At 40.7% G+C, this 16,467-nt stretch overlaps 1 protein-coding gene across 3 annotated transcripts in view; it reads left to right on the top strand.

The window, feature by feature from the left end:
* Nucleotides 1-16,467, top strand: part of KNTC1 (kinetochore associated 1) — a 72,718-nt gene that overhangs the window by 16,282 nt on the left and 39,969 nt on the right. For all 3 annotated transcript variants that reach the window (XR_008442498.1, XM_054006197.1, XM_054006198.1), the window contains exons 14-29: nucleotides 845-888; nucleotides 988-1,053; nucleotides 1,136-1,211; nucleotides 2,354-2,479; nucleotides 2,581-2,670; nucleotides 3,974-4,039; nucleotides 4,575-4,636; nucleotides 5,618-5,729; nucleotides 6,474-6,617; nucleotides 6,859-6,915; nucleotides 7,014-7,115; nucleotides 8,676-8,792; nucleotides 11,842-11,985; nucleotides 12,215-12,313; nucleotides 13,277-13,380; nucleotides 13,559-13,664. Coding sequence is in view for 2 of the 3 variants with exons in the window: in XM_054006197.1 (XP_053862172.1) it covers nucleotides 845-888; nucleotides 988-1,053; nucleotides 1,136-1,211; nucleotides 2,354-2,479; nucleotides 2,581-2,670; nucleotides 3,974-4,039; nucleotides 4,575-4,636; nucleotides 5,618-5,729; nucleotides 6,474-6,617; nucleotides 6,859-6,915; nucleotides 7,014-7,115; nucleotides 8,676-8,792; nucleotides 11,842-11,985; nucleotides 12,215-12,313; nucleotides 13,277-13,380; nucleotides 13,559-13,664 (1,515 nt within the window). In the remaining variant the exon portion in view is untranslated. The remainder of the gene's footprint in view (nucleotides 1-844; nucleotides 889-987; nucleotides 1,054-1,135; nucleotides 1,212-2,353; nucleotides 2,480-2,580; nucleotides 2,671-3,973; nucleotides 4,040-4,574; nucleotides 4,637-5,617; nucleotides 5,730-6,473; nucleotides 6,618-6,858; nucleotides 6,916-7,013; nucleotides 7,116-8,675; nucleotides 8,793-11,841; nucleotides 11,986-12,214; nucleotides 12,314-13,276; nucleotides 13,381-13,558; nucleotides 13,665-16,467) is intronic.

Raw genomic sequence — 16,467 nt, forward strand, 5'->3', positions numbered from 1 at the left:
ACTCTGGGAGATGTTAATCCTTCAAAACCCACAACTGTTTTTTTCCCATTGTAATAAGTTCATAACTGTCTCAGATTCAGAACCAGAACAACCATGAATAGTTAGATTTTTTTTCTTTATACTGCTTGAGCCTTTGATCTTGGCCTCATGTAACAGGTGCACCACAGACAAAGCTCCACTGCTGGGGGCATATCTTGAAAAGGCTGGGTTTTTGTATAACCAGAGGTGGGCCATTTGCATTCACTTCCCCCTAGATATTTACCCGGAAATCCACTTTACATATATTGTCCCAAATGTCCATTCTTGTTAGGCATATTGTTCAGTATATTCCTTTTGATCATCCAGGCCTTGCATTCCATTTCCCCCAAAGAGGTTACATACAATCCTGGCCTAAAGTAACACACAAACCATTAATTTAATACATTGGACCTCAAAAAATATTGAAACTTAATTCAATAATGCCTCCCAAGGATACTGCAGGAAATTGCCATATCTGTCAAGGTGATATGGCCTGGATGTAGGAAAAGAAGGTGAGGGCGAAGTCAGAAATGAAATTACTGTTGAGGGTTTGAGTGTCAGAATGAAAGTGTCAACAGTAATTGAGATGGGATAACGGGGGGATTTTGGGTAGAAAGACAGAGTTCACTTTGGGCCGTCTTAAGTTTTAGATGGTGGCAGCCATCCTGGACAAAATATTAGTGAGACCGCAATAGATGAGATATTGGATAAGAGAAGAGAAGTATCTACATTCCAAATTAATAACGTCTTCATTATTGCTAGTTGCTTTGTACTGCTTGAGGTTTATTTTTTTGTAACTTTAGTTTCTAATAATTGTCTACTGCAGGATACAATATATTTTTTGGAAGGAATTAATGAAAATCACCAAAAGTAAGTCATATATTTACGTTTAATTAGATTACTGTTATATGGAGATGTGCCCAATTATTTTATATCCATACACTATCATAATTCCATAATCACTTTCAGGTCCCCTGAAGGCCCGGTGTCTGTTTTAGTATTGAGAAGTTTAACAGAAGCCTTGCCAGAAAACAGGTATATTTTCTGCTTTGAAATTTTGCTTTCTCTTTAAGTAACTTTGATATGTTATCACGCTTTATTTAATTTCGCTCTCTAGATTAAGACGCTTACTTCACAAACACAAGTTTACTGAAGCTGAGAATTTTGCGATTCAGTTTGGACTGGATGTTGAGGTAAATGACTCATACTTGGCAATAAATTAAGAGATTAATTTGTGAGATTGAATTTATGAACCGAGTTTCTGTCTCTGTTAATTTCTTAATAGGATATAAAACATTCAAATTGTGAATTAGCTTTTAAAATAAACTGATTTAAGATACACAGTTGTGTGAAAGAAGTAAATTTTCATGTGACGTAACTAATATACCTGTGAACCATTCTGCATAAAGTACTGTATGCCTTCTGATGGAGGTTACCCATATAAGCATCAGGGGGTGTAGCACTGTTTGAAGAGCAGCACTTAATGTATGTTGATTAACAATAATAAGACTGGTTGGCTTGAGTCATTGCATTATTATTAGAACTTCCTTGGGGTATTGGATCTAATCCTGCAGGGTCCCTCAATTCCTATTAGAGACCTCAGCACTTCCCAGGGGAGGCTCTCTTGGCCTTATTCTGAACCTGAACTATTTCTTTTATAGACAGACCCTTCTCGGTTGACAAAAAATCATGTTGGGGACAATGCTGCACTAGCTTTTTCTATGGCAATTCATGGGAATTTTGCCATTTGACTTGAATAGTGGCAGAAGCTGGACTGTAGCATTTGTCTTAGACACGAAATGCTAATTGTTTATGTGCACTAGAAAATTTGATTAATCATATTTTCTGAAATTGATCACGACAAAGATTAGAATTTATCAACAAATAATTTTACTTAGAAAGAGAGTGAGATAATGGGTGATCAAGGATTAGCAGCATTTTTTGATTAGTTAACTTTATAGTTCTTCAATGAGGAGTTAAAATAGCCATAGGCTCTTTTTTAAAAAAGAAAAAAGAATTTAATCTTTCCAGAGTCCTGAAGATAAATAGGAGTTTATAAAATTAACACAACTTTAGAAAACATCATATGGAAAAAGCCTAAAGGACTCTATCACCCATCTTGCACTCCCGCGCAAACATGTAGTTTAAGTAAGCCAAAAAGTACCATGATAGTTAAATACTTAAATGAGGACATGCATCTTATTTGGACCTAGTTTCCTCCAGAATAATATTGTGATCTGACCATGTGATGACCTTTCAACTACAGAGAGAGATTATCTCTTTAAAGAAGTAGGATGCTAGTTTTAAAAGTGTCTGCCTTTGTTTTTTAAAACAGCTTGTTTACAAAGTAAAAGCAAGTGCTATTTTAGAGAAATTGGCTTCATCTTCCATTGGGAGTTATGGTCAAACAGTTTGGTTAGACCTTGTGGATGAAGCTAAAGAAAATCTGCATAAAACACAGGTAAATGCTTTATATGTTGCATGACTCTTATTGTACACATTCAACCAAGCTGAAAGGGAGCCGAGAATTAAGAATTTTAAACTGTTTCTTTAATCAAACAGGATAACCATTTTGTCGTGGATTACTGTATAAATGCTCCATGGCCAACGTATGAAACAACTCAGGAAATGTTAAACTACGCTAAAATCAGAGTAAGTTTTATATGAAATTGCTCATACCAGTACATTTCTGCTCCGTTTTCCCACTTGACTTGAATGACTGTCACTCCTACAAGGGATGTTGCAGCTCAACAAAGAATGATACTGTTTTGGAGGACTGGCCAAAAAATTATGCAAACTAAGGGCTAAGCAAAAGGAGAGATGCTGTTGAGTACACTTTGTTGTTGCTGCTCCACGCTAGGGTAAAGCCTATTTCCAGTTAATGCTGACTGTCAACAGCAAGCATGCCAGACACATTGCCTAACATGAAAATCATTTCTGCTTGGAGATGTGATGTGTGGGCTAGTTTTCTAGATGACTTTCCTTGTGCTCTTGAGTGTTGTGAAGGGATCCTTTTCCTCTTTCCCCTATGCAAAGAGCAGGACAGGGTTTCGTTTGCACATTGGACACCAGGATTTAGTCTTGGGCAGCAGGCCTACCAAGCCCTTTGCATGGACTGAAAACTAAACATTTGAATTTTTCATTCTTTTCACATTCCAGACTTTCCTGCCTTATTTAAAAGAACTAGGTAGATGTATTATGGCCCTGATCCTGCAAACACTGCATACATATAGAGCCCTGCACAGATGTGTATCCGCATCCAATCCACAAAAATTATCTGCAGATATCCACTGATATCCGTGGATTTGCTGGGCTTTACACTGGGGGCTGGGCTTAGGCTCTGAGGCATCATTCTCCCTGCCACCCCTTTGCCGGAGCCCAGTCGGGGAGAGCCATATGGGCAGTTGTAGGGAGCCTGCGTGGAGTCATGGATCCTCCACCTGTCCTCGTCTGGACGGAGAGCCTGGAGGCCAGGGACACAGCCGGGGGCTGCTCTCAGCCCACTCCCCCAACACACACACACACACACACCATGGGCAAATGGAGGGTCCACCGCAGCTCCCCAGCTGGCCTCCACGCTGTCCTGGGAGGAGGGAGACCTGTGAAGCAGCCCAGGGGCCACTCAGGCCCCCTGCCCAGGGGAGGTGGAGGGTCCGCTGCAGCTGCCTACCCAGCTCTTACCGTGACCCAGGTTGCAGCTCCGACCCGGGCCCCTGTGTGTATTCAGCAGAAATGGTCCACGGATATAAAGCGGATACCCACAGATTTGCGGGGCTCTACATACATGCAGAGATCCTCTGGAAAGATTGAGAACTTGCAGGATCAAGTCCTTGATTTATGAAGATACTAGTTTTTTGTTAGTGTTTACTTTAAAATTCTATAGTGCTGTGCAATATATGATACATTATGCATCTACAGTATTGCCAACTGTTGTGTGTTAATACATTCATTTCAGATCTTGAAGAGAGATGACAAAATGATTGCTTCCTTATCAGATGGGGTTCAAGTGTCCATAACAGAAGTAAGAGAACAAATAACCATTTTTAAAATCCTTTAAACAGTTAAGCAATTTTTAAAATTGGATTAATGTCTATACGTCTTAAAAATTTAATCTAAAAATACTCTTAAAATATGAGAAGAGATCCTGATATTGATATTCCTTTCAGCATGAAATGTTTCCTCTTGCTATAGAAATGAATGCTTCTTAAGTACTCTAGAAACCAGAGAGATCAATCTGATGTTTGTCTCTTGAATTTTTAATGTTGTTAAGGAGCTTTTAAACAACTATAAAATGTTTTTGTGTTTATTCAGCCATGTTGTAGCTAAGATGGTATTCTTACAGTGTACAGGAGGTGGAGTATAAGCCATTTATAGTCTTGAATTTTTGGAATAATATGTACTAAGTAAATTGTCCTGCTTGACTAATTGGTTAGAGATTTTGGAAACCACCTGTACCTATCATTTTTATATTGTTTTTTTCTTAACCATTTTAACATCACTCTCTGAATATCTAGAGTTTTCCCTTCAACTAAAATAACTCCTTTATTTCTGTACAGGTACTGAGAGCTCAAGCAAAGCTAACTACTTTCTATGGAGTCTTTGGACCAGAGAAATTCAGGTTTCCATTAATTTTTTTTTTTTTTTAATGTTGGGGCTTTCCACTTAGTGTGTCCTCCTTCACTTCTACTTTTACTCCCTCCCCTCCCCCCCCCCCCGCCCCCAGAGCAGGTAGTGGGAAAGCGGCAGAGCTCCACTTCTGTACCTAACATGGCAGCTGAGCTAGCACAAAGGAGAGGGAAGTAACCTGGCTGCAGTAAGCTACTTCTGCCCCAGGAACATGGTGGGAGAAAGAAAGGAATTTTGACCATCAGTCATGGTTCCTTTACTCTGAGTCTCAATTTTTCCCCAGAGCTGCTCGTGGTGTTAGCCAAAGGCTCAATCTAGTACGTCAGGCTTTTTCCTTTTCCTTCTATGGTCTTGTTTTTTAATTTCCTATCTGCATAAGATGTCAGCCTGCTCTGCCGTTTGTCTGCTTGCTTGATTTATTTATTTATTACAAGCAAATTAAGCAGAGAGAAATGTGTATCTTCCTTATATGGGGGTCTAATTTTCCCTCGATGCCTGTACGCAACCATTAGGTTGGTGGTAGTTCTGCTACACACATAGGGGAAAATACACTCCAGTGCCTTTTTTTTTTTTTTTTTTGGACATTAGTATTCATTCTTTCATTGGGCTCATGATATACCATCAAGTAGCTACATTGTGCCTCCTTGCAAAACAAAATCTGAGGAGGCCGGAAGGGAGCACGTAAAGAAACCCTGGCCATTTGAACCAGAAGAGAAGTCAAGCCAAGCCTACGTGGTGAAAATATGTAACCTAGATTTTTCTGTTGCAGATGCTTTAGTTTAAGCATTATTTAGCAGAAAGTTGGTATTTGTGGATGTGTGCCATAAGAAGGATATGATTTTTCAAAATCTATATTCACTTTACCACTATCTCTGTTCTTTAAAAACATGTTGGAATGTGTGTATGTATGTGTAATAGATCTTTTAAATACTGTACATGAAAGCCTAATCACTTTTCCTCATCATACTCCTAGTGGAATTGCTTGGACTGAATTCTTGAATAATGAAGATATTTTCAAGAACATTCTTTTTCAGCTACAAGAAGGCAATCTCCCTTGTGCGCAATACCTCTGGCTTAGGCATCAGGTATGAAGTCTCAGGTGTTTTTTTAAATCTCTGTTGTTCTAGAAAGACCAGTATTAAACACCTCCTTAACAAGTAGAAAGTCTAAAAGGATCCCATCTTTGATGAGGCTGATTACATTATTCTATTTCCTTTGCATTCTGAACTTGTTACTGGTTAGACAAATTAATTTCTGTTGTAACATTACAGATAAGTCCTTTTGGGGGGGATGCCAAAGCCTTGAAAGATGACATTTTTGGGACTCTGTGAGGCTTGCCGTCTTGTATTTACCTTCTCAGGAGCCATGGACCTTGCTCACTAACAGAATTTTTAAGGCTTGCTTAAGACTTGTTTGACTGCTGCCTTGAAAATGCTTTAAAAGCAGCTATGTGAATTGAGATGTAACAAATCCAAAATGGTGGCCACAAGCTATTGAATTTCCCATTGTCTTGCTGGAGAGAGCTAGAGATCCATAACTTTTTGGTTTTCTAAAGCAATGGCATTGTAAGCCCATTTCTGCTTCCACTGAAGTTTGTGGCAGCAAGATTGTGTTCTATATATTGTGATAAATTCACTTCACTTAAGTTTTGTTTAACTTGACTACACTCTCTTTAACATGAGAATTTTTTCTTGATTTCATATCTGTGAATGTCCAAACCCTTCACTAATATAAAGAGCCATGTTAGAAAGAGAAGTATCTTTATCTGATCTTATATAATATCATATACACTACACTAAAAACATAATTGTTTTGCTTTTATATCTTAGGCAGATTTTGAAAGCAGCTTTGATGTGAAAATGCTGGAGGACCTGCTTAACATAATCTGTACCACCATTCCTGTAAAAGAACTGTGTCTGTGGTTAAAAAATGTTGTGATTCCTTTTGTAAGGAGGGTTGTGCCAAAAGGACAGGTAAAACTATTAAAAGAAACATCCATGCAGATGACTTTTATATAAAATATTTTTTTCAGATTAAGGTACACTGTTATATGTAAGCCTCTTGCAGAAATGGTATTTTTTATACTCGGAAAAGCCATTTCTTTAGTATTGTGACTTTCTGCAATTTGTTTAAAAAATATTAATAACATTACTTCATATTATTGTAAATGTTTTGCATTAGCACACAACATTTTAATCACTTTTTGCATTTCAGAAAGTATTAGCAAAATGGCTGGAACAAGGAGCTCGAAATCTTGAATTAACTGATAAGGTAAAGTACATTTATGCTGCAAAAACCTTGTACTTCTACATACGTTGTATTTCTACACTTGTACTGATAGTCTCACTAATTTCTAATATTTTGGCTAGGCAAATTGGCCAGAAAATGGACTTCAAATGGCAGAGGTGTTTTTTACAAGTAAAAATCCAGGTGAACTGGGACTGGCATCTTCCTGTCGTTGGATTCCCTTGGTAAGGAGTATAGTTAATTGATTACACTATGATGTTAAATATTTACATTACTGGGACAGAGCTCTTACCATGTAGTCTTTTTATAATCTGATTGCTAAAACCCAGCATTAGCAATAAAATACATATTCTTTCGGTGAGGGAAGATTCATTTCAGGGGAATGAGGAATTAGGTTCCTATCTTCCTTTGTCTTATCTTTTAGCCATGTTAACAAATGTCCTTTTTGCTAGTCTTAAAGTATTTGCAGTTCTGAAATTGGAATGTGACATGTCTCTCCCTAGCCCAAAGGGGGGCAGGGGAGGGGGAATTACTTATAGCTTGTCAGAAAGTTCCTGACTGCTCTTCTCAACAAATCTTTTGTGAAATGCTGAACTCGTTTCAGTGATTATGCAAACCAAATAAATTATGGTAGCTCTATCAGACAGTTTGTTTACTGCGGTCTCTTCAGCAATCCAACATGATATGTTTTTGCAGTTTGTCACTTTTATTGTGTTGTGACAAATCATAACACTTAGCAGATGCCTGTATTCAGTTCAGTTAAGTTGAGAATCTCAACTCTTGCTATAAATCCCTATATATGAAGGTAGTAAATATACTATAGTACAATTTTGTATAGCATCTGCAATATAACAATATTACAGAATGATTTATGGCTTTTAAAAAAGACATTATCAGGAGGACAAACCTATTAGCAAGACACTAAAAGGCTACCGTATGGGGAGTGCCCACCAGTCAGGTTCAGGGTCCAACTCAGACACACAGATGATAATACAAAACGAAGATAGAACTCCCTTCGTTTCTTCTTCACTTCTTCTAGAGCCTTCTGGTTGCAGTGAAGAGGGGCAAAATGGTGTTTGCAACTCTACCTCTCACCAGCCTCAATTTTTTTTTTAAATCCTATTCCTACATGAATAATTCTGGTGTCTATTAGTCAGGTTTTCTTAGCAGCAGCATGAAATTGACATGATTCTTGACAGTGTCACTACTGAATAGAAATGGTGAAACTAATTAGTCTTGTTTAACTTGTTGCTGTTTGCCAAAGTTCTGGACCATGGCAAAGGCAACGAACATGCCTATTTGTAGGGGCAGGAAAATGACACTGAATTGGCTTATGTTCAATTCACATTTGAAAGAGTATCTCCACAGAAGTAAGACCAGCAACTTAGTTGATTTTGTTTTGTTTTAATGAAAGCTTAAATTCCACAGAAATAGGACTTCCCCACCTTCCCAGGCCACGGGAATGTAGGCACAAGTAGCTTTTTCAAATCTTGGATTAGTCCATGCAAATAAAAGTAATTTATGTAGGTTATAGTAATATGTATTCTATAGATACAGTAGCACCTGTAGATAGGGTGGGACAGAGGTGACAAGAAATAAAGTGCAAAACAAAGCAAACCAACTGCTCATTCTCTTCCCACTCCTGATATGTCCCATTTTCAGACTATGGGCTGACTTTTTTAGTGTATGTTTTTTATGAAAACAATAGCAGTTCTGCAAAGTATGCAAACTTCAGACAATTATCGATTAAGCTCCTCAGGAAATTTTTCTTTATTATGTTTCAGAAGTGTGGTGATTGCGAAGAGGTACATCGGTTAAAAAAGCTTGTAAATGATTTACAAGAGTTGGAAGATCTCCACAAAAAGTACAAGTGCAAACTAGCGCTCTGTGATTTTGAGAAGGTAATATTGCAGGCATATTAAAAATAATCTGAGTACTGTCTATATGGTTGACACTTCATAAAAATCACTGAAACAGAATAGTTCTGTGGATTATTGAGCATAGTATTTCAGGCCAAGAACTACATAGTAATAGTCCCTGCTCTGACACCAACCTTTTGGTTTCATGTTCACTTAATGGCATATAGAGTACGCTCAGCTAGCATGGGTATAAATACCAGTGTAGATGGTGAGGCTCTGCTTAAGTGAGTAGAGTACAAACATGACAAACCTTTTTACAAGCCCAAACACTGCCTCCCACATCTACAGTGCTATTTTTAGCAGTCTAGAGTCCCGCAGCCTCCCTGCCCGCCCCCCAGGACTTTTCATTGCTGCAGGTAACGACACACCAAAGTGTGGACACAGCTCACTTTTAACTGCAGCATTTGCCACCGTCCTGCATCAACGGGTGAGTGAACTTGATGGGGCCAGCGGTGAAAAGGAGATAGTCCCAGTAGCAAGGGAGGGAGACACTCCCCAAATGACAATAGGTAGTGCCTCCCCGTGGGAATCCCAGGCCTCGTATACACTGGGGGGAGCGGGGGGGAAATCAATCTAAGATATGCAACTTCAGCTACGAAAATAGCGTAGCTGAACTCGACGTATCTTAGATAGACTTAGAATTACTTCACATCCTCGCGGTGTGGGATCGACGGCTGCGGCTCCTCTGTCGACTTTGCTTCCGCCTCTCGCTGAGCTGGAGTTCAGCAGTCGACAGGAGAGCGATTGGGGATCGATTTATCATGTCTACACTACACGTGATAAATCGATCCCTGATGGATCGATCGCTACCTGCCGATCCGGCGGGTAGTGTAGACGTACCCTCCGGCACCCATTGGCCAGCTGGGGGAGAGAGGTGCTGATTGGCCAACATTTCCCAGAATTCAGCCCAGTTCAGGGGCTATGTGGAGCCTCTTTTGGCTCTGTGCCAGCAGCCCACTACCCACTCAAACTAGGAATAAGAACCCAGCCTGACAGATGCTGTGGGTCTAGCCGATCACCTATTTAGGGGGTCAGGAATGAGGTTTTTCCCATGTGCCAATTGGCAGAGGATCAAGGAGTATTTTGTTTTCCTCGCAGCACTTTCAAGCCACAGTGGGTTGAATAGGAACACACTTAGTACCTGTAGCTGATCACTGCTGACTCACCGGTGCAGCGCCTCCTGCTGGTCAGTCCTGGAATTAGCTTATTCAGCTCGGGAGCACCCTCCTCTGGCCAGTTTCTCCCTGCCCTTACCTGCCACTCTGCAGTCCCTTTATCTCCACCACATATAGGCCCCACGTGCCTCCTGGACCACGGTGTCCCTTACCTTGGGGTGCTGCCCCTCACCCAGGGAACCCCACTCGCCTCAGTGACCCACTGCCAGTCCTCATCTAGCCGTTTACTCAGGGGCAAACTGCAGTCTGCAATGGCCACTCATATTGGCTAGGGGTTGGACCTGCAGCCCCAGTACCGCCTTAAGCCTTCCTGTCAGGCCTCTGCCAGGGAGGTTGCCAGGCCTGAGCTCCCCAGCTCAGCCTGCCCCTTCCCCAGCACTACTCTGTTGAAGGTACCCTGTGCTCCCAGGCAGCCCAGTCCTCCCCCCCCCCCAGGGCTGGAGTGAGACTGCCTGTCTCCTAGCTCACAGCCCTTTTTATACCAGCCCTACCGGGCCTGGATTGGCTGCTACCTGCCTTCATCTGATTGGCTCCTCAGGCAGTCCTTTCCCAGAGCTGGTTTTAACCCCTGTCTCCCCGGAGTGGGGTGCTTGCCCTGCTACAGGACCTACCGGGTATTGGGGTGGAGTTGTTTGTTCATCACAACTTGCGTCGGGTTTCCAGTGCAGTTAAGAGAATACCGTGAACAGTTCCCAGAGGTAAAAGACTTGGGATTTTGGTACTGGGCCTTGGGATCAAGTGATAGGGTGAGACTTTGGACTTTGTGGGCCAAGGTCAGACCTTGTGATCCTTGCAGGCCGAGGTCCTCACCCTGCTACACCCTCTGTCTCCCTTGTGGTGGGGAGGGTGATAAGACTTGGAGCTCAGACCTGGGGGTTGGCTGAGTAGAGCCTACCCTGTGTTATGGGCTATGTGGTAAGGAGCCCTGTAATCCCTGCACTGGAATCAATTAAATGCCTGGTATAAGAGAATTTGAGTGATAGGCAGGTAGCACCCCTCCATTTGTTAAAGTTGTGACCCCCTGCTTAATTCCATGCATGTGTCTGTCCTTATTTTGCCACTGTGTCCATATCAAGTAGCTACATGTACCCTCCATGCTGTTGCAAGTGTAGACAAGGCCTTTGACTTTGGGTAGATCATTTAATCTTGCTGTGCCTTACTTTCCCTATACATAAGAACGGCCATACTGGGTCAGACCAAAGGTCTAGCCCAGTATCCTGTCTTCAGATAGTGGCCCATGCTAGGTACTTCAGAGGGAATGAACAGAATAGGTAATCAAGTGATCCATCCTCTGTCGTCCATTCCCAGCTTCTGGGAAACCGAGGCTAGAGATCCCATCCCTGCCCATCCCAGTGAATAGCCATTGATGGACCTATCCTCCATGAATTTCTCTAGTTCTTTTTTGAACCCCGTTATAGCCTTGGCCTTCACAACATCCTCTGGCAGAGAGTTCCACAGGAATAATAATATTAAACCACCACAAAAGGGTGTCATGAAGTATGTTTATTGCATGGAAAGGCTTTCAAGATATAAACTGCTATATAAATGTGATTAGGCATGGTCCCTTCCCCTATTAGTTTACAGTTTCTGATAGTGTCTATTGGATGACAGTACAAGCTTGTAGTGGAGGAGAAATCAAACGTTTAGCTCAACACAAGAAGGCTTTGTGGAAGAAGTCTGTAGGGGGTTTGGTTTTCTTTGGGCTGGGCAATGAATGTTAGGGTCTGAAGTTTTTCCTTTGACTTCATTGGGCATTGGATAAGGCCTTTAGAGAAATGAAGGAAGAATGCTGTTCGCTGTGCTGTTCTAACATGCTGTGGAGCTTGTGTTTCTGTAACTGTTTTTCTGCCCCCTAGGAGAATGCAAGTACAATAGTATTCCGCATGTTTGATAAAGTTTTGGCACCAGAGCTCATTCCATCCATTTTGGAGAAGTTTGTAAAGCCATACATACATGAACATAATCTACAACAGGATGAACTTCTCTTACAGTATATAAAGGTATCCATTTTCCCTCCCTTTTTAAAGGGACGTTATTTTAGGCAAGAAATCAAGGATGATTGTTTGCTATTTACTCTTACAATTTAGGACTAGCTTCTGATATCCTTACTCCAGTGTACAATCCAATTGATTTGAATGATAAAATCTGTTCCTTAGTGTTTAAATTATCGAATGTTCCTGCCATAATTCTGAATGTTTAATATTAAACTTTATTTATCAAAATACTCAGGACTTGCTAGAACGCTGTCGTACACGATCTACATCAGTGTTTGAAACTGCCTGGGAGGCAAAGGCAATAGCTGTCATTGGCTGCATATCTGATACAGATGTAAGTACATTAAATAAATGTACAAGTGGATCTTACGCTTGTTTGTTGTGTTACGAATGAAAAAATTATGTTTGTATTCAAGAATAGAATACACTGTGTGGTAGGAGTAAGGGATGGGCCAAATACTGTCCTGCATTTCAGCCAATCCTAGGAGGATTCTTTGCTTGATCTAGTGCCTTTTACCTTTCCCTTTACTTAAGGCTGTTTTGTTTCTGCTTTCCAGCTATCGTGGGTAGTTGTGCAAGTGGCCTTCTGCAAGGTGCAGAGCACCTTCAATTTTCATGATTTTGGGGTGGGAGGGGGAATCACAGTGGTGCCATTTTGGAGAGAGGCCAGCGTGGTTGTGCATTTCATTATCATTGAGCCACCAGGATTACCTCTGTCGTCACCATGGCTTTGTAGTTGTGGGTTTATCTTTTAGAAGAGTTGTTTCATTATCAGCAGTTCTATTTTTCTCGTAGAATACTATGTTAAGGTACATATAAATTTTTGGAAGCCTTCGAAGAGCAACTTCCTGAGTCTTTTAGTCATTTAATAACAATTAGACCTACCTTCAAGAACTTTATACAACCTTGTAGCACACCTTGCATGATTTAATATTTTATTTAAAGTTTTTGGAAGAAGCTCTCTAATCCCTTTTAATAAGGTTGCCAAAAGACAGAAACTTAGAAAAAAAATAAAGCATACATCTTAGAAAACTTTAAAAATATAAAACACTGCTACTAACATCAATGGAAGTTCTGCATGTGGAACTCTAACAGAATTGGGCTATAAATTATTCTGATAGTTTGAAGGCTTACAGGATGGATCTATGTTGTGTAAAACTTAGGGATACCCCCTTGTATAAATGGAGTTTGGGAAGGGAGAAACCTTCCATGTCTAACAGAGTCATGGGTAAACGATACTTGAAGGAATTGTGTAATGTAGAGCTCTGTTTTCAGAGAAATTTGGATTTCTTTGCAGCTGATATTTGATGCAGTACTGCAGATAATGCATGGTGCTGTGGTGCCTTGGAGTGCAGCTGTGGAGCAGCTGGTGAAGCAGCATTTGGAAATGAACCATGTCAAGTAAGGGAACATCACTTAACTCCTAACACCTATCTCTTCAAAATCTTTTAAGATATTTTATTCTTTTTTTGTTTTTTCTTTCAATTAGAATTCAGGGTTGAACTCTACCTTTATTTTTTTTAAAATATGCAGTTAGAAGAAGCAAAGCTATTAATAATAGTGACACATCTATTTGTAGAGTGAAGTTATTGCAGGAAAGTTTTAGACTGATGGAGATGAAGAAGCTGTTACGGGGCTATGGAATGAGAGATACTAATCTTTTAAAGGACAAACAGATGATAATGGTAAGTGACGAGATACTACTTTTATTTATATTATTTTTACTTTGCTTCTATGATATATATTCAAATAAAGATTACTACACAAGGCTTTGAGTATTTTCACAAGACTTTAGGAGCCAGATTTTGAAAAGATCTTAGCACCCAGCAGCTTCCATTGTTCTATTATTTCTTTTGAAAAGTCTGGCCACTTCCTTTAGATGTCTAAATGAGAGCCGAGCTCTATTGGAAAAAAATCAGACCACACAAAGACAATCCAGAACAAGTAAAAATAAAATTAGCAAAACAAATGTAACTTTTAGTCCTCATTCTCCTGCTTTCAGGAGACAGGAACATTTAAGAACCACTAAAATGGCTTGTTGGCTGGATTAGAAGTAAGCATTTGTAGTCTACTGTTGAGACATGTTCAGAAAGGTGCTTATTAGTTCTTTCCATTGTTAATGCTACCACAGGCTATTATCCTGTACAAAGGAACCAAACACGAATGAGAGGATTACAAAAGAAAGAAAATGTAGTCCTGCATTTTCTAATCCAAATGGGATTTTGTAACTACCTGTGGTTTGGTGCACTGTCCTTTTTCTTAATGAGATGCCCGGTAAAGAAAAACGCTATTCAATACAGATCTCTGCAAAGTATTTGAAAAGCTTCCCACCCCTCATCCGCCGCAATGCATCAGTGGCAATTCTCAGACAAAGTTAGAGATTAGATCTTTAGCATTTCTCATGTCCCTTGGGCTCTGTCTACACTTATGGCTAGGTGTAGAATACAGACAATGAACACCATGTGGCCATGGTCACTGGAGGGCCTATGCTGAGAATGCTCAATCAGGCAGACTGCAAAGAATAGGGCAGACAACCTCAAGACTGGTGGTGTAGTTTATAATTAGGGCCCTACCAAATTCACAGTCATGAAAAATGCGTCACGGACCATGAAATCTGGGCTCCTCCCGTGAAATCTGGTCTTTTGTGTGCGTTTCCCCTATACTATAAAGATTTCCTGGAGGAGACCAGTGTTTCTAAAATTGGGAGTCCTGACCCAAAAGGGAGTTGCAAGGGGGTTGCAAAGTTTTTTTAGGGAGGTTGTGGTATTGCCACCATTACTTCTGCGCTGCCTTCAGAGCTGGGCAGCTGCAGAGCAGCGGCTGTTGGCTAAGCATCCAACTCTGAAGGCAGTTCCCCACCAGCAGCAACAGCGCAGAAATAAGGATGGCAATACCGTACCATGCCACCCTTACTTCTGTGCTGCTGCCTTTAGAGCTGGGTGGCCAGAGAGTGGCAGCTGCTGACTGAGGGCCCAGCTCTGCAGGCAGCAGTGCAGAACTAAGGGTGGCAATACCATACCATGCCATCCTTACTTCTGTGCTGCTGCTGACAGTGGCTCTGCTTTCAGAGCTGGGATCCCAGCCATCGTTCACCACTCTCCAGCTGCCCAGCTCTGAAGGCAATGCTGCCGCCAGCAGCAGTGCAGAAGTAAGGGTAGCAGTACCACAACCCCCCTCCCCCTGATAACCTTAACACCCACACACACACACACACACACACACCCCTCCTTTTTGGGTCAGGACCCCTACATTTACAACACTGTGACAATTCAGATTTAAATAACTGAAATCATGAAATTTATGATTTTTAAAATCCTATGACCGTGAAATTGACCAAAATGGACCGTTAATTTGATAGGGCCCTATCTGTAATTAAATTTCACCAAGCCAGTAACTAAATAGCTTCTGTAAAGCCTTACTGGTTATCAAGAAGCCAAAATACAGTTCCCTTTAAGCATTCCAGCCTTTGGCTCCCCTCCAGACAGTCAAGTCTAATATAGTGAGGGTTACTGAAAACCTTATTCACTATATATGAAGTTCTGCCAATCCCAAGAGATCAGATACATTACCCACCAAGTCAGTGAATATTTCAGATCTTACCCAAGTACATGCTTACAGACAATCCTTTAACTAAATCTAAGATTTATTAATAAAAAGCGTTGCTATGGTTAAAGATCTTTATATATGCAGATATGAATACAGTTCTTAGGTCAGTTTCATAGCAGAGATGGTGAGGTTGCTGATTTGTAAAAATTCTTCTAGAATCAATTTAAAAGATTATAGTCCAATAGGCTATCCATGTGCAGAGTTTGTTGAAATTCTTCCATGAGAAATTGCAGGGATAATCCAGAGTAGACCTGGAGACCTCAGTCTTGTGACCTAGACTTTCTCTGACAAAGTTTAAGCAGATCTGAGATAAAACAGGATCAGGTATGACTTCCTTTACAGTGGAATCAAGCTGTGGTCACAGCAGGGCTTCCTTGACTGAAGAATAGGTAATGTATGTAGTTGCTTTGAAGCTAATCCCTATTTCCTAGGTTTACACCGGAAACTAGTTGCATTTATTAGCATAAGGCAATTAACCATCAGGCAGTTCGCAGGTAGTCTACTACAAATTTCAAAGACAAATGAAGACAATAATATTATTACACCACACGTTCCATCTAAATATTAATATCCCCTTTTGATTGCTGAATCAATAGAATATAGTCATGAAACATTATTGACAGGAACAGAAGTTTAGCATCTACAGGCTAATTAGATCACATTGTTAAACTTATAACAACATATAGGTAAACACAGACAAATACAATTAGTATCTATTCTTAATTCTCTAACAATTCAGGCCTACATTTCAAGGACTGTAGTCTATTTCAGTGCTTCTCAAAGCTGGTCCGCCACTTGTTCAGAGAAAGCCCCTGGCGGTCCGGGCTGGTTTGTTTACCTGCCACGTCCGCAGGTTCGGCCGATCGCGGCTCCCACTGGCCG

The sequence above is a fragment of the Malaclemys terrapin genome, chromosome 16 (genome assembly GCF_027887155.1).
Source record: "Malaclemys terrapin pileata isolate rMalTer1 chromosome 16, rMalTer1.hap1, whole genome shotgun sequence".
Taxonomy (NCBI): Eukaryota; Metazoa; Chordata; order Testudines; family Emydidae; genus Malaclemys; species Malaclemys terrapin.